We start from the raw sequence: 24,549 nt of genomic DNA, 5'->3' as shown, positions 1-24,549 counted from the left end.
TTCCGATTCAAACTGCCTCTTAAATCAGCTCTGTGACTTTCAGAGAGTCATTTCCTCTCTCTGAATACAATGTTTCACATTCATATAATGAGTGCAACACCTATCTTGTAGGACTGAATGCATTAACAGAGACATGAATGAATGAATTTCACAAATTAAAAAACCATCTAACTCAGTGCCTGATGTCCCCATCATGAGTTTCCTCCCCATCATCCCTTTTCTGGAAGCTAGTCCTGTCTCCCCGACTACACTGTATTTAAAGCAGGGCTCTCCTATAGGCACCCTCCAAACCTGTCAGACTGGTCCTCTCATTGTCCCTGAACACATTGTGCCCCTTCACAGAGGCACCTCTGCATGGAATGTCCCCCTTCCACTCTTACTCCATGCATACCTAAGTCTTACTCATGCTCCAGCACCCAGCCCCATCTCACAGCTCTTTAAAGGCCTTCCTGAGCTCACAGAAACATCCCCCAGTCTGAACTGTAGAATATCAGTCCCACTGATCTGGTATTTATTATATACTACTGTATGGGGGTCAGATTCTTTTTTGTGTCAATGCCCTTTTTACCCAATGACATCATTAACGTTTCCTGTAGGGAGTCATACACAGTCCTTAGCATACAAAGTCTCTAGCTAAGAGTATTTCTGTTTTTTTTTTTTTTAATGTTTGAAAATTTTATTATTTATTTTTGGCTGCGTTGGGTCTTTGTTGCTGCGTGCGGGCTTTCTCTAGTTGTGGCGAGCGGGGGCTACTCTTCGACGCGGTGCGCGGGCTTCTCATTGCGGTGGCTTCTCTTGTTGCAGAGCACAGGCTGTAGTCACGCGGGCTTCAGCAGTTGTGGCTCGCGGGCTCTAGAGCGCAGGCTCAGTAGTTGTGGCGCATGGGCTTAGCTGCTTCGCGGCATGTGCGACCTTCCTGGACCAGGTATCGAACCCATGTCCCCTGCATTGGCAGGCAGATTCTTATCCACTGTGCCACCAGGGAAGCCCTCTAGCAAAGAGTTTTAAGTAACACCTGCTGATTGGTATGAGGTCAAGCTCCTTTGATTTGCAATAACTGAAGGCATAAACATCATTTAATAAATTCAACTATTACTTTAAAATATGTATATAAACACCCAGAATCTTAGCATCTGGGACCTCAGAGGCCACGTAGACCAGCCTTCCAGATGTACAACATCCCTTTGCAATGGCCTCAGCGGGTGAACTTCCAACTTCTGTTTCAATGAATCCCTACAACCAGAGGCTCACTACCGCCTTTGGGAACCCATTTGATGGCTAGGTAGCAGTTACTTTTTTTTTTTTAATCTCAAACGTGCAACCAAAAAAGTTGCAACTACCTCTTTCTTCCTGAGCTACTTGAGAGTAATGCGCTGACCTGATGCCCTACCACCCATTCATATGTGCTTCCCACGGTGACATTCTCCTATGTAACCACAACACAATCATCAAAATCAGGAAATATGTGATACATTTACCAACAATGAATTCTCAAACTCCATTCCAATTCCACCAAGTGTCTCAATAATGTCCTTTATAGCAAAAGAATCCAGTTCAGAATCTTGCTTTACCTTCAGTTGTTATATCATTCTAGAATAGTTCCTCAGCCTTTCCTTGATTTTTATGAATGTGACATTCTTAAAGATTACAGTTATTTGGTCCTTTGATTTGAATTTGCCAGATATTTCCTCTGATTAGAGCCAGGTTATGCATCTTCAGCAAGAATGTCTCAGAAGATGCGATACTGTGTTCTCACTGCATCTGTGCCCGTAGTATGTGATCTGACTCGTCCCATTACTGATGCAGTCCCTTACGCTCACTTACTTAGGGGGTGTCTACCAGGCTTCTCTACTGCAACAATATTCTAGTTTTTCTTTGATATTAATTAATGAGTATTTTGCAGGGAGATACTAAGTGAGATACTAAGAACGAGATACTAAGATCTCATTCCTCAACAAATTTCAAGATATTAGCCGATTAGTTTATGTAAGTGTGGACTCGTGGTTATCTTCTTTACATTGTCCATCATTCCTTGAGGACTTCTTTTGTTTCTAGCACAGCAAGATGCCCCAGGCTCTTCTTGCTTTTTGTTTTTTATTTGTTTGTTTTAAAACAGGAAGGGATACCATTCACCTCTTTATTTATAAAAATGGAATTATACCACCTATTTCATTAAACATATTGGGTAGGCCCAAAAGTTCATTTGTTTTTTTTCCATAAGATGGCTCCAGTAGCGCTTAGTCGTCTAACTTCATTTGAAACAATTTTGTTAGACTGTATTGTGACAGCTGTCATATCAGCGTGCAGTTAAAAAAAAACTTATCAAAACTGGTGAATTTTTGTGTAGCCATTTTAATACTGAAGATGGAAGAAAAAAGCAACATTTTTGGCATATTATGCTTTACTATTTCAAGAAAGGTAAAAATGTAACTGAAACACAAAAAAAGATTTGTGCAGTGTATGGAGAAGGTGCTGTGACTGGTCCAACGTGTCAAAAGTGGTTTGTGAGGTTTCGTGCTGGAGATTTCTCGCTGGACGATGCTCCAGTCGGGTAGACCAGCTGAAGTTGACAGCGATCAAATCGAGGCATTAATTGCGAACAATCAACGTTATACCATGCGGGAGACAGCCGACATACTCAGAATATCCAAACCAAGCACTGAAAATCATTTGCACCAGTTATGTTAATCACTTTGATGTTTCAGTTCCACGTAAGTTAAGCGAAGAAAACCTTCTTGACTGTATTTCCGCATGCAATTCTCTACTGAAACGTAACGAAAACGTTCCATTTTTAAAACAAATTGTGATGGGCAATGAAAAGTGGATACTGTACCACAATGTGGAACAGAAGAGATCAGGGGCAAGCGAAATGAACCACCCCTAACCACACCAAAGGCCAGTCTTCATCCAAAGAAGGTGATGTTGTGTATATGGTGGGATTGGAACAGAGTCCTCTGTTATGAGCTCCTCCTGGAAAACCAAACGATTAATTCCAACAAGCAGTGCTCCCAATTAGACCAACTGAAAGCAGGACTCGACGAAAAGTGTCTGGAATTAGTCAACAGAAGACGCATAATCTTCCAACAGGATAATGCAAGACTGCATGTTTCTTTGATGACCAGGTAAAAACGGCTACAGTTTGGCTGGGAAGTTCTGATTCATCTGTCATATTCACCAGACACTGCACCTTAGGATTTCCATTTATTTAGGCCTTTACAAAAATTCTCTTAATGGAAATAATTTCAATTCCCTGGAAGACTGTAAAAGCTACCTGGAACAGTTCTTTGCTTAAAAAGATAAAAAGTTTTGGGAAGATGGAATTATGAAGTTGCCCGAAAAATGGCAGAAGGTAGTGGAACAGAATGGTGACTGCATTGTTCAATAAAGTTCTTGGTGAAAGTGAAAAATGTGTCTTTTATTTTTACTTAAAAACTGAAGGAACTTTTTGGCCAACCCAATATCACATATCGTGGCATATGTTCAGGCCAATACACACACAGCCTTTTTCTTTTAGTTTGGTCTATAATATTGCAGAGTGTGGATGGGCAGACGCTCCTGTGCTCAGGATGCTTCCAGATCTCAGCCTATGTACCTCTTCACCTGGCTGTTCACCTATATCCTTTATAATCAGCTGGTAAACATAAGCAAATGTTTCCCTGGGTTCTGTGAGCCACTCTAGCAAATTAAATCAAATCTGAGGAAGGGGTCGCGGGAACCTCCAATTTACAGTTGGTTGGTCCGAAGCACAAGTGACAGCCTGGACTTACTGTCTGAAGTGGCGGCAGTCTTGTGGGACTGAGCCCTTAGCCTGTAGGATCTGTAGATAATACCTGAACTGTGCACATTAAATCTGTTAGACACCCAGTTGGTGTCCACTGAGAAGTGGAGAACTGCTTGGTGATGCTGGAAAACACACCAAAGTTATCACATCCTCTGTCTTATTCCTTCAGTCATTTTATTTTATGTTTTAATTAATTTTTATTGGAGTACAGTTGATTTACAATGCTGTGTTAGTTTCTGCTGTACAGCAAAGTTAATCAGTTATACATACATATATCACTCTTTTTAAGATTCTTTTCCCATATAGGTCATTACAGAATATTGAGTAGAGCTCCCTGTGCTATACAATAGGTTCTTATTAGTTATCTATTTTATATATAGTAGTTTATATATGTCAATCCCAATCTCCTAATTTATCTCCCCCTTCCCCCTTGGTGACCATAAGTTTGTTTTCTACATCTGTGACACTATTTCTGTTTTGTAAATAAGTTCATTTGTACCACATTTTTTTAGATTCCACATATAAGCGATATCATATGATATTTGTCCTTCTCTCTCTGACTTACTTTACTCAGTATGACAATCTCTAGGTCCATCCATATCACTGCAAATGGCATTACTTCATTCTTTTTTATGGCTAAGTAATATTCCATTGTATATATGTACCACATCTTCTTTTCCATTCATCTTATCAATGGACATTTAGGTGGCTTCCATGGCTCCTTCAGTCATTTAAAAATGACATAGTTTCATAATGACATAGTTTCATGTACCCTCATCACACTGAGCATTCTTTTCTGAATTAACATCATTCTGTCTACACAGCTTATAAAAGTGTACAGAGTAGGCACTCTTGGTTGCCTATTTGATATCCTATTCTCCCCCCTAAAATCCATTCCTCCCTAAAAGAAGCTGATTTTGTTCCAGTATCTACTCCCTTCCACGTAACTGTGGGCATTCTAAATCAATCATGATAACCGCATTCCTCAGAACCAGTGATGGGTTTAGTAATTTGCATGTGAGCAAATGTGGACCAATGAAACACAAGGAAGTCTTCCAGGGACTTCCTAAATAAGAAGCAAAGAAAAGCAGATGGTTCCCTCTTCTTCCTTTGGAGGGTACTGTGTCTGGATGAGATGCACAGAACGGCTGTCACTATCCTCAGCCAGTGTGACGGTGAAACCAGCCCTAGAAGGACAAAACTGAGATAATCACAGACTAGTGGAGCCAGAGCCCTTAAGGACTCTGGCCAGAGCCTCTCTTATCACTGACTTCTGGTTGTGTGAGATAATGTGCTTCCTTTTTGTGTAAGCCAGTTTGGTCAGGTTTTCTTTTCACTGCAGCCAACGGCATTTTAACTGATAAAGCAGTGAGAACTACACACCCCTCCAGCGCAGGTGGGATGAGCCAGGGTAGAACTTCCAAGTCCCCTTTTTTCTTGATAGAGCCCAGGTGGATGTTGACACATAACACAGGCTCCTAAAACCCTCATCTTTGGCTCCTAAAATGTTATTTTGTATTTGTACTGTTGCCCTTCAGTAAGAGAACTAGAGATTTACTTCATATTTACATTGTTAGCTTCTTCGTTGTTTCAACCTGCTCAGATCTTTTCAAGTAAGTTTGTTTTAAGGGGGGGGCCGGAGGGGGGGGATGAAAAAGGAAGTTAAAGAATTGCTACTTGATTGCAAAGCAATCCAGGGTAAGGAAGACAGAAGCCAAAGAACAAATACAGAGCTAGGACACCAGAGATTTTTGCTCCAGTTATAACTGTGCCACTAGACTACTGAAGAATCCTGGGGGAAAAAAATCACATAATTTCTGTGTTGCTAACTTCATGTATCTGTACATCAGGGAGATAACCTCCAGGTTCCCTTCCGGCATTAGTTCTACAACTCAGAGATTTCATCAGGGAATTCATGGCTCAGAATCCTTCTTCTATTGCTTGAAGCATAAAATCAGAAAAAGGCAGCTCCCCAAAATCAGCTGTACCCTATTAGTCATTAATTGAGATTGACTTCAATCAACAGAACACTGTTTTGGGGCTACCTCTTCCAAGAAACAGCTCTGTTATACGACAGATCAAGACGGAACTGTATGTGTGTTTACTATCGCTGAACGACAAGGGTAGAAAGCAACTGCCAACTCCTCACTCCACTCACCAAGTTGACGAAAACAAACATTCAGAACAGCCACCAGACCTGGGGAGTTTGGGCAGCTGAACCCAGACACTTAAAAGCACGCTATCAACCTGAAGCGACTGCAAGATGTGGAAAGCCCTTCAATGCTTCCCAGCGCACTTAAGTCTGAGCCCTTCGTGCCCAAGGCCCTTTGCAAAGTGTGGTCTTGACTAATGCTCCATCAGTAGCTCCCTCTCTAGTGACTCATTCTGCCTGGCCTCAACCACCCTTCCCTATCTGATTTCCCTTCCCCACACCTGCCTCCACGCACCGCCCCCCCCACAGATTCCTCGACCTTCTGATCTCGCTTAAAGTCAACTTCCTCATAAAACACCTTCTCTGTGGCCATGAACACACACCACTGCCACTTCCCCTGGGAGGGAACCCTGCTCATTCCTTCCTAGCACTTATTACTACCTGTAATTATTCTTTTGTTGTTTACCAGTTTTGTATGTCTCCCCATACATGTCTCCCTCAGCTCTATGGGAGAAGAAACCATGTCTGTCTGGGTTGCCCCTGCAGACCCAGAAAAGAATGAGGACGTTGTGGCTGCCATCATACTTTCAAGGACAACTTAAGGACACGAAAAGAATGCTGAGGACACTACATCATTATATCAGAAAACTGTTTACAAAAGTGTATCTTGTTTAAGCAGGGAGATTCCAAATTTTTAAATATATACATTTATATATGTACAAAATATTATAAGGAAACGTATCAAGGTATTAATAAGGATGGTATGATTACACTTGGTTTTTTTTTTTGGTATGGGAAATCTGGTGACGGAAAAGTAATATACGGTATGCTAAAAGCAGACAACCATAACCACAGGGTGAAGGAAAAGGTGTTGTAAGGATGAAGAGTAAAATGTGACTCTCGGGACTTCCCTGTCGGTCCCGGGGTTAAGACTCCGTGTTTCCACTGCAGGGTGCACAAGTTCGATCCCTGATCGGAGAACTAAGATCCCATGTGCGATGCAGCGTGGCCAAAAAAAAAGGGTGACTATCAAATAATTAAATTGAGTTAGTAACCACAACAGAACTAAGAACACTGATTATCTGGGTAAGTCATGATACATTTGTTACTATACCGGTCAGTTCACATCCCATATAGCTTCAACAGAACACAGCTGTGGATGACAAACCAGTAGCCTAGGATTGTGGTCCCTAACCCGGCTGCACAGGAGAATCACTGGGCATTCGTGAGGCTTAATAAATCAGAGTCTCTGGGAAGTAGAGCCCTGGGAATCTGGATATTTTAAGAGCTGGGTGATTCTGATACAAAGCCAAATTGGAGAACCAGCAGCCGAGGATAAATGAAGTTAAAGAACAGGTTTCTTTTCAGTTACGGTTTCAGATAAACCAGGAACCTAGGAGGCAGAGATGCAAATGGTAACAGATTCTGCCAACAGCTGCCGCCTCCCACGAATCAACAAGCAATCATAAAGTGCATGCAGTGTGGAAAAACCCATGCAGCGTGCGCTGGTTTGTTCAACCACACAAATAATTCAAATACCAAGGGCAGGAGTAAGTTGTGGACTAGCACTTTGCCTACGACTCGGAACTCAGCCTTGGCTTCACACACCAAAGCAATCAAAAGATACTTCTGAGCAGGGACATCTCAAAATTCAAGCCCCAGAATTGAAACAGCCAGGGCAACCCCTCAGTCTTCATCAGAACTCATTAACTCCTCTCTATTCCCTTCCATGAGACAGTCCCAGAGCAGATCACATTTGTAGATTAAGAGCGGGCAGAGAATCCACAGGGAGGCACACTAAGAGAAACCATAGAAATGTAACCATACACTCTCAAATGTTACATTGTTCACATCAGTTTGGTGTGGAACAAAACATCACACATATCTCAACAAACCCCGGAGGTGTGAAAACAATTGTTCACAACTATGACTATCATGATCTAGGTCCTTTAGGAAAAAAGTTCAATTACATTCCTTACATTCTGTTTAAGGAAGCAAGAGTGAGACAGCATTAGCATTTGAGTGTCCTTGATATGTTTACAACTATAAACAACCCATCTGTGATCTCATTTTATGAAATAACCTCGTAACGTAGGGATCAGTCCCATTTTAAAACCAGGCAGTAAAGGCTCAGAGAACTGAAGTACACTGTTTACGCCACAGAGTACATATAGTAGAGCCATACTTAAGTTCGGATAACTGAAATACTTCCTTTGCTCATTATAGCATGCCGCACTGCCACTTTTAAAATCATTTTGGTTAGAAATATTTCTAATTGTGTGTGTGTGTGTGTGTGTGTGTGTGTGTGGTTGCAAGACTAAAAGCCATCTGGAAAACAAGCACCTAGAACAGTGGTTTTCAAACTGGTTTTTCAATGTGATAGCATTTCTTCTCAAACAAAAAATTCCTTGGTCATAGATATAGAGAACAAACTAGTGGTTAGGGAAAAGGGGAAGGGCATGATAGTGGTAGGGATTAAGAGATACCAACCACTCTGTATAAAGAAAATCAGCAACAAGGATATATTGTACAGCACAGGGAAATATAGCCATTATTTTGTAATAACTTTAAGTGGAGTATAATCTATAAAAATACTGAATCACTATGTGGTATACCTGAAACTAGTATAATATTGTAAATCAACTATACTTCATTGAAAAAATAAATTAAAAATAAATTAGCTCATCAAGAAAAAACCTCCTTGGAACCCCAATATGTAGAGGCAGAGCTGCTCTGTTGAAAGGAGAGGGGCCGAAGCCCTGCTCCACTCCTACCTGGCCTCCAAGACGGCTTCTCATGGCCCAGGACACCACAGAATGCAGACTGAAAGAGCACCAATCGTGTGATCTGAGTCACTGGATTTGCTGTATGAAAGAGTGTCCCTTTAGAGACATTCAACAAATGATACCAAGTTATATAAAGGCCTCCCGATGCTGGTAACAATGTAACCTACTCGCTAAGGTAAGCAACAACACGAGACTACAGAACCACTCAAGTAGGTTCCCCCTCGTTGTATGCATGACAAGCTCCACCTGTCGGAGTTCTACACGTCTTTGAAAAGAAAAAAGATGTCTATCATTTCACAAGGATCCCAAATATATTTTAGTGCTTTTTTCCTCCCCCAAGAGTAATGGTAGTTTTATTTTCCTATCTCCCCAAAGACTAGAGTTACAACAGAAAAATCAGATTATTTAAATATACAAAATACGGTACATAAAACCCGGAAAATACATAGTTCAGGCAGGAATCAAAGATGTGGAAATATTATGCATTCATTTACTCATTCACTGATAGAAGGGAAAACATTTTGTTCTTAATGCCTGGAAAGAAGCCTTCAGAGATAAAGAAGATAAAGTTGCCCTCGGGACTTAGAGACTACAGGTAGGACACACATATGAGTTGACATCATGGGCTGAATGCAATAAAAAAAAAAAAAAACTCCTCATAGTGGTACTTCCTGACATCTGAACTACTCTAGAGATGTTCTTTTGAGGATTTTTTTAAAAAGGTTTTCTTCTTAATTACAAGTAACATAGGCTAGGATGGCAGAATCAGGCTAAATAACTCAGCCTCATGATCAAAGGCTATTCTTATAATAAATTTTAAATGACTGAGATGTCCATGAAAGCCCAAACTGAAACATAACCGATTTTAGGGTGATCCAAAGTAAGTGTAAGGTTTTTTTTTTTAAATGGAGTTTGACTTTTTAATTTTAATTGACTATGAAATTTTTCTCGACTTTATACTGGACACTAAGCAGCGGTTTGAGACAAAGCCCTTCGGGATCGCCCTGACCCGGCTACGGACGATCCTCTATTGTACAAGTTACTCAAAGCAGACTTTGTGATCAGAGGGGAAAAAATTGTTTGAATTGCTCTTGGTGTTTGCTTCATTGTTTTAGATGAAGCCATTTTTTGACTAATTCATTGGCTTCTAGCGCTTATGGGACCCTGGTGTATGTAAGCAGTAATTTTTTCCCCCAAGTCTTAGTAATATGACTGTGGGTCATAAATGGAGAGGAGGAATGAAAGCAAAGTTGGGTTTGTCTCTTGATGCATTTCCCCATCTATTCCAGAAGTTTTTGTTTTGTTTTAATAGAACCTTGAATTGGCCTGTGTACTTTTTGGAAAAAAGCTATGTTCAGCACTAAACAATCTTTTTATTAAAGCAAAATAGCTTTACTAGAATTAATGCTTTAATCTCACTAAAGCGAAATCCATTTCCATACTGTGTGCACCAAGGGGCAGAAACGTGGGGAGAATGAAGACTGTCTCACTGAGACATAAAGTAGCTGCTCCCCCATGAGCAGCTGTGTCTGGAATGCAAACTGGGGTATCCTCAGGGGTGAGGCTGAGACAAGGAGGAGACGGGAAGGTGGGCAAAGTATCAAAAAGGAACCAGCTGAGGCTCTCAAATCCCTTCTCCATCAATTAAAGTCACTTATCAGAAACCCTTACTCTAAAATGGCCTACTTTCCAACAGTGGACCATTCTATTTCACCAAGAAATGTTGAAAGCCATGATTAGAGTCACAGGCTGGCTCACATATGTCTCTAACCCACAATGGAATGACCATAGTATTCACCACGCAGTCTGGGTGCTGAGTCTTAAAAGTTCTGTAATTAGGCATAAAATAAAGGAAGAAAAAAATTTTTTTTCCATTTCCTCTTCTAGGCCCAAAGATAAGCCACAGACTAATATTTTAATTGAGCCAAGTTTTTCTCTGGCGCCCTCCCTCTCTGTCCTCAGAGCCTGCCTCCCCAAGAATAAACTGGGCTCATACTATCTTTGGCCCATCCTTCCCGCCAGAGTTCAGTTCTCCATCCCGGGTCTGCAGTGACAGGCTGCAAAATTATTACTCAGAAATGAAATTCTCAGTCCCTCCTTCTAACTGACCTCATCAAAGCATGAGACAGAAAGGACCCAGCAAATTTACCCTCATGTGCCTGGGCTGCATTAGAAGTATTTGACTTTGGAAGAGGATTCTTATCAGCCTGACTCAGTCTCTAGTTGGGAGAATTTGGGGGTAGCATAAGACAGGAATGAACAAAGTGCCGACAATGCGGGAGGTGGGGGTAGTGGCGGATATTTTCGAGCAGTGGAAGCTGGTGGGCAGCATGGCCAGCCCACTGGCGCTGAAAGTGGATGGCGAGAAAGCAAAGGGCTAGGACATCAGGGCCCAGGGGAAAGGGGTGTCTCCCGATGAGAAACTCTCTCTCCTTCCAACAAGGGTCTGCTCACATCCTGCCTCTTCCACAGAGCACTGTCTACCTACTCCCAATCCCATTTTCTCTTTTTCTGAATTCCCTGAGAACTCTAGTACATAACATATATACAACTCTTAATTACATTGCCATCAGTTCTGTTTTTAAAAAATCTGCTTCACTGGTTCCTTCTCTCTAGGAAGCCCTAAAAATAATTGATTGTCTGCAATATTCATTTTGGTTCAATCATATTCTACCTGAGCTTGATCTATTTATTAAGGTTATCTTTTACTCCCAATTAAGCTATCCCACAAAGAATGACTTTTTATAAAGTAACCCCCACCAAGGTGCCCAGCACAGTGATGAGCACACAGCAAGAATTCAAGTAGCTGCTAGCTTTAAAGCCAGGAGATTATATTAAAAAGACATAAGGTCTATAGTTAAATAAGGAAATGTTAGAGGGTTTTTTTTTTAAAGACTATATTTAAAGTTAATCACCCATCTATAGTGCCTGGAGATCTCAGGCACCAATGCCACCAACCTTCATGAAATCAGAGAACACCCTGGAGGGAACAGGGTTATGAGTGTGACAGTCACGGAGACAGTTGGGACCAACAAGGGCACTTGATCCACAGGGCTGCACTGAGAGGGGATGGAGAGGAGAGACAGAGGACCGTCTGCTGAGCATCTACTATACTATGCTATGGGTACCACGCTAGGTGTTTTACAGGTGGTAGAGTTTAATCTTTGCAGTAACACTTCATCTTTACAGATGAAGAAACCAAGACTCAGGGAGGCTAAGCAACTTGTCTAAGCCCACGTGGGTGGTAGTGGTGGACAGAGACAGGATTAAGGTCCAGATCTATTTATCTCCAATGTTTTTGCTTTCTCCACTAGGTAACCCCAACCCCTTCTAGAACACTTTTCATTCTTGCCCCCCAAATAAAGCCAAAACGATTGATTCTGTCTTTGTGAGGAAGGAAGAGGTGAGATTAGCAAGCCCTTCAGGGTCAGGGCAGGGAGGTGAGGCCATTTGGGAAGGATTCAGAAACAGAGTTAACATTAGTTGGGAGGGAATTATGTACCAAGCACCGACCAGGCACTTTTTACACTTCATGTGATTTCATCCCAATAACCTTAAGAGGCGACCATTTTACATATATAAGGAAACTGAGGCTTAGGTAAGTTAACGTACCCTAAGGTACAAAGCTAAAAAGAGTGAAAGTGAAGCTGGGATTTGACCTTGGCCAGTCAGGACTCGAAGCCTGTGCTCTTTTCACTGCTTTCCGATGCAAGCATGTGCTCCCCTTTCTTCTTCCCATAAATGACAAAAACTAAAGTTGGGGAGACACCGCCTACTAAGAGATCTGCCTAGTTATTACATAGCAGGTAAACTGAAGAGAGCCTCCAACCGAGAGGAAAGAAAACCGTTATCTCAACCAAGGAACTGAACAGACAAAAAGAGAGAGGCTTGCAATGTGTATTTAAAACTGCTGTTACCCTCTGAACCCATTCCTGCGTCTAGTTGACGTTCTGATAGGCCATGTCAGCGAGGCTCATCCCCAGTGGGGCTGGAGCCACTGTTCACAGCAGATCCCACTAGATAGGCTTGGCAGTGCCACATGACCCAATCCAGTCCCAACAGCAACACAGCGAGGGACGCCAGAGAGTTATCATAAAATGAGGCCGGTCCTTGAGATCCAGTCCTTTTTGCTGAGGTGGCTCAGACTTAGGTGAAAATGTCAGCAAACGGCTCTCCACATTAGGATAATTCACGACACTGACAGCTCGCGCGAGTCATTAAACAAACACACTTCTATCTATACCAGATCCACCACTTTCGTCTCCAAGTTGAGCAAAAAGTCAAAGCTGCTCTCTTTAAGGAAGAAGAAGAACCCTTCAGAACCTGTGATGAAACACACCAGTAGCAGCTTCTGAGCGCTTGATTCCACCCACATCTGGCTCTGTTTGGGAGCTAAATTCAGCAGAAGTCTCCAGGGTCAACAAATGACCCCGAATAAAAATAGTCTTGGAAATCTGTCACGGAGCAGGAAAGGAAACAAGACGGCTGGGCGATTCACTCCAAATGGCAGCTCTGAAACCCCAACTCTCATTTTTTTGTCCCAATATGAAGCCAATGTGCAAAACAGGCCCAGAGCAAACTGTCCTTTTCCGAAGGCCTCTAAAAGTGGTTGCCAAAGAATTTCACATGCAAGCCAAAAAGATTTAGTGTGCCATTCACCTCTCCTATGAATCGAACTACAGCTCCTTTGAAGGAGAGCTCTGAACCAATCACAGATTGACACGTGCTTGAGGACCACCAGGGTACCTAAGGCTCTGCCCCAGGAAGCAAGAGGGACCTTCTGTCCTATCTAATTTTCCAAATGATCAAAGAGCTGCAGAAAGAGTACAGAGGTTGTGTGGCGAGGGAGAGAGCGAGGGCGAGCGAGTGCCTGTTCACTGCTTTTCTACGAATTCTGCAGCTCATTGCTCCTGCCCGCCCCCCACACACACTGAAGTTGTATTAAATTAAGTACAATATTTTGAGATGATTGTATGCTTTTTTTAAGTTGAGAATTCCATGGGCTGAAGAACAATCAGCCAACATTTGACGGCTTAGTTCACTCATTTTATTTTTTTATTCTAATTTTTTTAGTTTTTGGCCACGCCGCGTGCCTTGTGGGATCTTAGTTCCCTGACCAGGGATCGACCCCAGGCCCGCGGCAGTGAAATCGCGGAGTCCTAACCACTGGACCACCAGGGGAGTCCCAGTTCATTCATTTTAAAATGTATTGAACACACAGCTGCCCAATTCTGGAGCATGATAGAAAATGCAGAAGGGCTAGCGGTGGGTTTGCTTCACAGCCACTCACTTGTGCTTGCCCTTCCAAAGCCGTGTATCTAATCTGACATTCATAATTTATACTCTTTTTCTCAGAGGTGGTTCCCCCCTCCCCAACTGTAATGAATTTCAAAGGACCACACAACCTGGATCCACCTCTGGACAGGCTCTCTGGCTTTGGGGAATCTCACAATTTGGTGCGAATGCAGACACGCAGAGAAAACAACATAGCATGATAAATCCTAACAGTTATGATCAAGTGCCCATATATCTTGGGAGCACAGGTGAGGGTATGGTTAACCCTTGCCTTGGAGGTTTGGGAAAGACTTTTCAGAACTGGTCTCGCAGGACAAGGAAGAGTCTGACAGGCAGGGATGAGGGTAGAGAGTAGGGGGAGGACATTCCAGGGCATTCCAGGGAGTGAGAACAGCCGAGGCCAGTGGTTCTCAACTGAGGACAATTTTGCCCCCTCCCCCAGGGGACATTTGGCAACATCTGGAAATATTTTTGGTTGTCGTATGGGAGGGGAGTGGTGCTCCTGGCATCTGGTGGGTAGAGGCCAGGGATGCTGCTAAACATCTGACAACACACAGGGCAGCCCCCCCCCCCGCCCCCCAGCAAAGCATGACCCAGCCCCACTGTCAACAGCACCAAGATTGAGGAAAGCCTGGTCTAAGCAAAGGTACAAAAGGAACATTGTGTTAGGTTAAAGGTGAGAAGTTGCCTGGAGCTTCGGTAAACACAGTGCTTCAAATCACTGCTTTTATGGAACAGAAAAACCGGTAAGAAAAGAGGACAAATCAAATTTCCAAAGAACCAAGACACCAGGCTGAGCAGATGCCTTATTCTCAAAACAAGAACCACCACCAACAAAATTAGAAACTGGAAGCCTAAAGTGGGTTTCCTCGACCTGTGACATGAAAAGCACATGTCTCAGGCCACTGTCCTCAGGAAGAGCAGCCCGCATTCCTCCTTCCTCGAGGATGGCTAAGTGGCGAGTAAGGGCACAGTGAGGACCAGATGTTCCGCGTGGCTGCACCAGGCAGGTCTCTCACTGCGAGACAGGGTGCAGCAGAGCTGATGTGAATTTTGTTAGAACTCAAGTCCAGGAATGGCCCAAGGCACGAGAAAAGGAACCAAAGGCTCTAAAAGGGAAGCGGCTAGGAAGAAAGCAGACCGTGGTGGGGATGCCGAGGTCGGGCCTTCAAGTGGCCATGCGGGGGTTTGGCGGGAACCAGGCCTGACCGCGAAGGCTGGAGGTGCTTGTGCAGGCATCTGACTCCTGGATCGGACGCTTGGAAGTGGAGTGCGGAGCTTACCACCATCACCAAAACCACCGACACCTGTGCCTCCACCGAAAGGAAAAGCAAATAAATAGAACAAATCTCCCTTAGCAAGAGACTCCCAGGGGGGAGAGAAGGCGGCCCTCAAGATACCAGCAGTTTCTGGTATAAGCGTAAAATACAAACTGAAACTCCTTCTCAGATACGCTAACTCACACTAATCCACATCATTGAGTCTTGCCTCATCCAGACCCTCAGGCACAGACACATGCCTACATCAATTTTTAAAAATAATAACAGTAAGGGGAAAGTGACATTGATTGTAGCAGACGTCTAAAAATAAAGCTTTTACCCAAGAGAGGAAAAGAAAGCCAGACTAGTAGCAAAATAAGAAGATAATTCTAAATGGAAAATGACACAAAAGCTTAAAAAAAAAAAAGTAACCGAAACATTCCTTTTTTTCTCTCTCTATAAAAAATGTCACAGTGGGTGCTACTGTAGGGAAAATTAAAATTCGGTTTGGATGACACAGACCCCTGAAACTGTAGCTATAAATGCCTAAATGCATGTCACAGACCATAAATGAAGGAAAGAGCCAGATAGACAGCAGGGGACAGGACATTCCAGACGGGAGTGAGAGGAGAAGCCGCAGCTTGGGGAAGGCAGCAATGATGGAGCACGTGCGCACATACCCACTGTGAGATGAAATACACTCAAATTTCGCCTCTATACAACCATAAATATACACCCTGTATGGACCAACCACCCATATTCCGGGAGATGAAAACATTACATGACATAGTAGCACCTGGATCTACAGTGGGTTTGTGGTCACCTTCTGCAGAGGGACACAGATATTCAAGGGTCCACACGAGCCTTATAGGAAGGCTCATACAGCTAAAACACTGGAACAGTCTGGAGGAACAACGGGCTGATGGGAAATTCCAACTATCAGAGAGCGGCCTGCTTTCCACCTGGGTCATCAGGATTTACAGCTGGGGAGGAGGCAAGGACACTGCTACCCTTTACCGGCTCCTGGGAACCAACCCCTCCCAACTTATAAATAAACCATGAACAATCACTGAACTCGTGCGCTGAGACTTGCAGCCAGTTCGCAGAGTGGTCGAGTACACACACAGGTGAGACACATACAACATCCGAATCTTGATGGACCTGGTGATTGGGAATAAAGGTAGACCTAGAAACCTGGGCATTAGCCAAGCGTCATACTGATGAGAGCTCGCGATTCCTTCCACAACTCCCCAACACCCACTCCTTCCCCTCCGGACAACTTATTCACGAACACCCAGAGTCAGCTTTTAAGCTCCACTCCTCTGCTTGGCCACTTTATCCACCTGGAACGTTCTCCACCTACACAGATCCTACCCATCCTCTGCAACTCCTCTCAACCCCTCCTCTCCTCTAGATGGTGTTTCTGAGCCACCCTAAGGCATCTCTCCCTCTGCTAAACTTCCAGAACAATTAGGTTGTACAATTACTTGGCAAAGAATCATCTAAGCTCTACAAAGCTTATCTTTTCTGTTGTTTTCCTGACCTATTATTTAAGTGGATAAAAATTTTCACCTTGCTCCCTGTCTTCATAAACATGCCGTGTCTTTGAGAGGTAAGGACACATCTGATGGTTCTTTGGACCCTCCCACCTTACCTCCTAAAGTACCCTGCATAATGCATAATTAAATTGCAAAATTCTCTCCTGTGCAAAGTTCTCTTCTGAGCTAAGTTAGGCTCACATTAATAATCTTTCTTAAGAGTCAAGCCTCACAAGACTTTGCAACCAATGATATGTGAAAGCAAAAAAAGAATGTAAGGGCAGAAAAATCTTGGAGATCATTATTTTACAAATTAGGAAACTCAGACGCAAGGACTGGCTCAAAGTCGTTTGTGGTAGGTGGGTGTAGAACTCCAGTCAGTGCCTCTGCTCCTTACTCTGGGACATAATGAAGCCTGGCTAAGAGCAGATGCAGACTATGGGGACTGCAATTTTGAAGATTAAAAAAGTTTTTAAAATTCTTAAAGTTAACAGGAGAGGGCTTCCCTGGTGGCGCAGTGGTTGAGAGTCCGCCTGCCGATGCAGGGGACACGGGTTCGTGCCCCGGTCCGGGAGGATCCCACATGCCGCGGAGCGGCTGGGCCCGTGAGCCATAGCCGCTGAGCCTGCGCGTCCGGAGCCTGTGCTCCGCAACGGGAGAGGCCACAACAGTGAGAGGCCCGCTTAAAAAAAAAAAGAAAAGTTAACAGGGGAATTCATACTGACAAGTGGGATTAGTTAGGCACCCAAACCGAGGTTAAGATTTTCACTTTTAAATTTATGGAGCGATATTTAAAACCTACAAGAAATGGAGTCAGAACTTCCAGGAAACACCTCCCTCCCCAACTCAGTTATTTTGAAACTCCATTTACTGTAATGTTTTCTTTAAAAAAAAAGTCAAACTGCTTTAAAGCTCTGCTTACATATTACTCTATCAGGAGTGAAATAATCCCATGTAGAAGCCTTTCTAAAACAAACTCGTCCTGGAAGCCCATCTCGGGGCGTTGAGTTGTGACTACATTCTCAAGGATGTCAGTAACACAAGGGTTCCATCCACAACTCCTTGAAAAAAACTGAAACCATGAATGCCTTGTCAAATTCAGACAGTTTATCTTGGCACTGGCGAGCAGAGCAGTCTCTTCGATGTCTGGAAACGCGTCTAATTACGTTCAGAGAGTAACTAAAAAATAGCCAGTGTCCCGGAACAGACAGCTCAGGGATCACTCCATAGCGTCCTGAATGACGCGATGGAACCACGCCAGGAAAAACTAAAAAAAGAAGACGAAAGCGAAAAAAGAAAAGAACCAAGTGTGAAACCACGATGAGACCCTAGCCTCTCTCCAAAACAACCCTCCAGTCTTCCCTGAGCCTTGCGGCCGCCACGACTCTCCGGAAAGTTTTCATTTCCCTCTACTCTTGTTTCCATTAGGTCACCCGGCCCGCCCACAGCACTTACCTGGGGCAGCGCACTAGCTGCCTGGCCCCAAGCGCTGCCTCCCCCCGACACCCCCCTCCCCCGTCCGGACAGCACCCAAGGACACCCCCTCTCTAGAAGGCGCAGTCCTGGAGCTCGGCACGCCCCTTGCACTCCAATGCGGCCGCACCCCAGGGCGTCCCCTCCCGGGAAAGCTCAACCATCGAGCTCAGAGGACCCCGGACACCCCAATCCGGCCGCACTCCATCCCTCGCGCTCGGTGCACCCCCTACACCCCCAATCCGGCCGCACCGCAAGGGCGCCCCCTCTCGGGAAAGCGCAGGCTCGCAGCATTGCGCACGGCCGCTCCGCCCTCACCTGAGCCGAAGGTTGGCCATGAACTCGGGCATAGAGACGGTGTCCATCAGCACGAAGTCCGCCTTCCCGAACTCCAGGCTCTCCTGCTCCGCCATGGCGCCGGCGCACGGGCTCAGGTGGGCGCGGACGGGTTCAGGTGGGCGCGCTCGGGCGGCGGGGGCGCGCGGCGAGCTCGGGCGGGGCCGGGGCGGGGCGCGGGAAAGGGGGCGCCGCGGCGGCTCGGCGGGACGGAGGCCGACCCGCTGCTCCTCGGCGCGCTCTCGTCCGGCGCGGCTCACCCGGCAGTTTCCGCTTTTCCCGCGGCGGCTGCCCGGCGCTGTGGGGGAAGAGACAACGAAACGGAGACGGCGGCGGTTGGTCCCGCCTCTGGCCTTGTCTGGCCCCGGCCCCGCGGCTGCCCGCCCCACCCGCCCCGGCCCGGCCTCTCCGCCCCGCCCCGCCCCGCCCCCCCGGCCGAGGAGCCGCCCCCGCGGCGAAGGCCACCACCTCCTCACCTGGGCGGCGCGCACGCGCGGGGCGGCCGGCGGGGGCGCGCTCCGGGCCGGGCGGAGGCGGAGGGGTGGCAGCGCCCTCTGGGGACAGGCGCTGGGAGCTCAGGGGGGCGGTACCGAGGCGTGCGAACGTAGGAGGTGGGTGGAATCAAGTTTCCAGGATTGCCGCCTCCGCCCGGGCTTGGTATATGCCAACAAAGTTACGAAAGTGTCTTGTGGAGCTTCTCGCGTGGATAATTCATTACGATTCTGTCACCCTGCTGCGAAGCCCTCTCCTGCTCTTCTGCTCACATCCTCTCCATCCTTAAAATGATGGTTCACGCTCAGACTGAGAGTAATAATAATTAACACGTTGGGGGTACCAAAAGTGCCCAGAGCTTTTATAAGGGCCTTAGAGAACTTAAGTAACTTGCGCACGGCTACCTAAGTAGTGGGGAAGCTGGAATTTCATCCAGGTCATTTGACTTATGAGCCCCAGCGTTTAGCCACATGGCACACTGCTTTCCTTCTCCAGTGTTCCGTGATCCATTTTTCTCTTCCACTCACCTGAGCATGTCATCAAACATTACCTTATACTGTTATTAAGTTTTTCATCTATCTATGTATCATCTCCCTGGGATAACTGTAGGCTTCTTGAGCATGGGACCATGTCCTGAACTTCTCCATATCCCCCTTGACACACACCAAGGAGTCTGGTGTAGTGCCTTGCACATGTACATATGAAATGCACAATGGCTCAATGGAATAGAATGGGTTTTAAGTGGTCTCCAATTTATAGATACATTGGTTGACCTTAGAAAATTCTTTTGGAACCGAGACTGCATTTTCTCAGTGAAAATCTATTATAAATGGCTTTCTAAGGCAGCTGCACCTCTTCAGTCGTGTGTTTCTATTAGGACCATCTTCTATTTCAAAACCTACCAGGAAATCTAGAAGCCCCCAAAGACATGGCTGGACTCCTAAACTATGGCTGACTGTGAGATGCGTTAAGCCAGACCTAAGGACCTTGCTCACGTTTGCTTCAGCTTCCAACAACCCACCCTGGCCAAGAGAGAGGGTAAGACAGCTTGATCACCTCCTGCATGAGCACGTCCGCCATGAGAAAGCCACCCCAGTCTCTGTCACAGGCAGAGATGAGTTGCAGTCTGACTACCATTAGCAGCTCTCGTTCTTCAGAAGACACCTCTCTGAATCTCAGTGTCCTCGTTTGTGGAATAAGAACTCCGGTTTAGATACCTTCCAAGGTAGGACCATCCTTTGCTTGGGTCATTTGTGTGGGTGGGTCAGTGGCTAAGTGGGTGATTGCGTAGAGTATGGTACATTCCTAAAATGTTTGCATTGGTATGTTTTAGTATACAATAAAACTGAGTTTCAAAAAGAAAAGGAAGAAATCTCAAATTCTGTGCAATTTAGAGCAACCAGGGACCACACTCATTGGAAACGATTATTGGAAGATGGAGGTAGGTATATCCCCTGGGTTGTTAGGGCAGAAGCAGTTGTACAGTGGGTAGGATCTATGGTGGGATGCAGTTGTGGTTTTCACATGGGCAAAGCAAGGAGACTCCTGTGTTAATCAGTGTCTTGTACAGGAGCCCAATGTGTAAAACATATACACAACATATGCAAAGGGTAGTTAATCAATTTAAAGTGCAAATTAGTATAAAATCAGGCATTGAGACCAATGAGGCTCTTTTGCTGAACCCAAATCTGTCCAGTGGGGCTGTAGGAAAATATTAACTATTGGTGTATAAAGAATATATGGAAGCCTTTTTTTCCCCAGTCTTCTTGCAACTTTTCTGTAAGTTTGAAATTATTTCAAAATATAAACTTAAAAATCAAATAATCTAAAACTGTTCTAAAATTTTAAAAGGTTTATTTTTAAGAATCACATTGTAATAATTTTTTCCTATTTTGGAAGAAAATCTGAAAAAGAATACACACACACACACACACACATCTGAATCACTTTGCTGTACACCTGAAACTAATACGACATTACAAATCTACTATACTTAAAAGGAAAAAAAAAAGAGAGAGAGAAAGCAATCGTGTAACACTTAGAAATGAAAGTCACATCAGAAGTTTGCAGACATTCCAGAACTGGAAAACCAGCACACACCTTGAAAGCTCTGGTACAGACTATCTATTCACTCTGGTTGTCATACATATGCTAGGAGATTATAAACACTAAAACCAAAAATAATTCTAAAACCAAACATAATTTCAACAATTTCTATTTAAAATATGTTTTTATAATTTAGATGAAAGAATTTCATGTTTACCTTAGTTGTCAAATATGCCCCAGAGAGAGTACAACCTGTTCCATGCCTGAAATTCTCTTCCCTCTTGTCCTGCCTCTCATCCCTGTGGCCTAGCTAATTTCTGCTCATCCCTCTGCTCTCAGCCTCAACATCACTTCCTCCAGGAAGGCTTCCATGATCTCCTAAGTCAGAGTTGGCTAAGTCCCTGCTCTGTGCCCCCACAGCACCCTGGAAGTGTCATCCTCGTTACAGGCTGAATGCACTTTAACAAACCTATTGTCCATCTATCACATTAGAGTGTCAGGGCCATGAGTACTGGAAGCTGTGTCTGTCCTGTTCTTGGATGTAGCTCTGGCCCCTAGTAGCACAGGGCTTAGCATGTGAAACTCTTAATAGACGCTTGCTTGATGAAGGAATAGGGAATGATCTGTGACTCTATGGGTTATGTAATGTGAGTTTGTAAATCCACCCTTGTTGGTAGATTTTCTGCATTAAAAGCCGTTCATTGTGCAGCGTTTATCTCATTCTCATCTCCTGCCCCTGCAGGCAGGTCTCAGGGCTGTGTTCACTTCTCTCTTGGGGCCAGGCCTGCATGCTACATGTTCACACTGAACAAAAGCTGTTGTCCGAAAAACCCGTCTGCTGTTGACACCAGCTGCAGAGGATCTGTGCTGGGTTCTCCCTAAAAAATCAACTCTGAATTTTCCACAGCAAATATTTGCTCCCATCCTTCTACTTTCCCAGAATGTTTCTGGGCTGCCCCATCCTCCCTCTCTTTACCAGGTGCGTTGTATCTGGGAAGATGGCTCAGCCTAAATCCCACAAGACAGAAGCAGGAAGGCCAGGAAGGACATAGTCACAAAGCATATTCAAAGGGCATTTTATAAATTTATTGTATGAGCCCCAATTATTCTAGAGCAGAAGTAGAAAGGCGAATTTATGTTGCAAAATAACTTCATAATGCACTCACAACCATATGGAAATGATATAGAACCCTCTGCCTTAGATATTATCCAAAACATACATCCTCCTCTTTCATGCCTAAGGTTGGATTTGAACTAAGAATGATACATCAAAGACAGCGTATATGTTCTCTATGGTTTCTGAGGCCTACATTTTTTAGAGTAAAAACAGACCCAACAGTTGTCTCCCTGGTGTCACTGATGACTTACCCACCTGTGGACCCCTCCCCCCACCCACCCCCAACTCCTTCAGTCCTGCCTTTCACTCTTTAGACATCTCACAGCACAAAGGAAAGGGAATTTTCATAGCAGAGGTCACTGTCATAAAGTAGCCTGAAAGCACAGAAAGTGACTTAAGAAGCTCATCTTCTTACCTCTAGCTGTTAAAGACAGAGGGACGGTGGACCAACTGCTCAAGACCTGGTTCCGGGTTCTAGGAATTTCTTGCCCGCTGTGCCTGTGGTTCAGCTGTGCTTACCTGTGACGATGCTGAGTTGGGGACAAGGATCTTCCCTTAGCTCTTTGAAATGGCTGATACTACAGACAGAGCTACTTTTTTTTTTTTTTTTGCGGTACGCGGGCCTCTCACTGCTGTAGCCTCTCCCGTTGCGGAGCACAGGCTCCGGATGCGCAGGCTCAGCGGCCATGGCTCACGGGCCCAGCCGCTCCGCGGCATGTGGGATCCTCCCGGACCGGGGCAGGAACCCGCGTCCCCTGTATAGGCAGGCGGACTCTCAACCACTGCGCCACCAGGGAAGCCCGACAGAGCTACTTTTAACATAATCAACCTAAGCTCAGAGGAAGTTGGGAGATAGCAGCTGAGGAGGAAGAAGAGAAGGAAAGGGGCTGCAACTGCCAGGGTCTCAGGGCAGCAGGTGGATAGTAACAAGACACTGGTTTCCAATTCTTAGGTTTCATTTTCCCTTGATGAAAACACGGGAACTTTCTCTCCCAGGACAAATGTCTTAAGCACACATGCAAAACAGTTTGCACATGGACTCCCCTGATCCAGGCCCAGAATAACCTGTCTGTGGATCCCAAGTTAAGAACCCCTGGGCGGAAACTAACACACCATTGTAAAGCAACTATACTCCAAAAAAGATGTTAAAAAAAAAAACAAAAGAACCCCTGGGAATTCCCTGGTGGACCAGTGGTTAGGACTTGGTGCTTTCACTGCTGTGGCCCAGATTTGATCCCTGGTCTGGGAATTAAGATCCCGCAAGCTGCGAAGTACAGCCAAAAAATACATTAAAATAAAAGAACCCCTGAGCTAAGAGGGGGATCACACCACAGGTCCTAATCATTGGGGAATGGAGAAGAACTTCAGCAAGCCATCACTGTCAGTATCCCGTGAGTCACCAGAAAAGGGCCGTCCCAAGAGCACGTCCCCCGGAGCTGGCACTGGAGCCACATTGTTTAAGGCCTCAGGAAAGACAGGGTCAGATGGTAGAGGAAGAGTGCTTATCACACTGAGTTGGAGTTGGCTGTCCAGGCAAGTCCCTCGACTCGCTAGGACAGAGGCCATGCCCTACTCATCCTTTTATCTCCAGCCCTCAGTCTGTGCCTGATGCCCCTTAGATATTTCTTGAATCGAGTAGATGAATTAATTAGTGAGTTAATTTATTTGTAAATGGGGATGTGTAGATGTAGGGTTATATTTCAGGGAGCATGTGGCATTTCTCTGTGCCCTATGCCAGAAAATCAATAACTCAAGCTATTCTGGCCATTGGAAGGGGTCCTAGAGCTAGAAAATTTGGGAGTGTGATAGGATCCCATGAGAGGGAAAACACATCCACAATCAGTTCATGGATTGAATCTTGCATCTTAAGGCAGGATGTCTCAAATTTTAAGGTGTATAAGAATCACTTGGGATCTTGTTAGAAATGCAGTCTCAGGTCCCACCTGAGTAGATCTTAACTCACTGAATTGCAATCTGCATTTTAACAGGATCCCCTAGCGATGCTGCTGCAGCCAGACTGTAGACCAGACCTTGAGTAGCAGGATTCTAAGGAATCCTAATGGCCATGTAATCAAACATATGTACCCCTTTACAGATGGGGAAGGTGAGCCCCAGGAAGAGCTTCTGACTTTGACTAGGTTGGTAGAGCTGAGACCAGACCTTACAACTTCCGATTTGGGTAGTGGATTGCTTCCACTATCCAACATGAATACTCACTTGTAAGACAGTGTGTGTGTGTGTGTGTGTGTGTGTGTGTGTGTGTGTGTGTGTGTG

At 44.9% G+C, this 24,549-nt stretch overlaps 1 protein-coding gene across 6 annotated transcripts in view; it reads right to left on the bottom strand.

Annotated features, from left to right (window-relative positions):
• Positions 1-18,972, bottom strand: part of MYO1D (myosin ID) — a 355,995-nt gene extending 337,023 nt beyond the window's left edge. For 4 of the 6 annotated variants that reach the window (XM_027130292.1, XM_027130293.1, XM_027130296.1 and 1 more), the window contains exon 1: positions 18,603-18,971. In XM_027130292.1, the coding sequence (XP_026986093.1) occupies positions 18,603-18,697 (95 nt within the window). In that variant the 5' untranslated portion in view covers positions 18,698-18,971. Of the gene's footprint in view, positions 1-18,602 lie in introns of all 6 variants that reach the window. The other 2 variants (XM_027130294.1, XM_027130291.1) reach the window with 2 other exon arrangements.
• Between the last annotated feature and the right edge of the window lie 5,577 nt (positions 18,973-24,549).

This window comes from Aethalodelphis obliquidens, unplaced genomic scaffold, assembly GCF_003676395.1.
Source record: "Aethalodelphis obliquidens isolate GAN/ISIS:26980383/991018 unplaced genomic scaffold, ASM367639v1 scaffold38, whole genome shotgun sequence".
Taxonomy (NCBI): Eukaryota; Metazoa; Chordata; class Mammalia; order Artiodactyla; family Delphinidae; genus Aethalodelphis; species Aethalodelphis obliquidens.
This window is presented reverse-complemented; position numbering and strand designations above follow the sequence as displayed.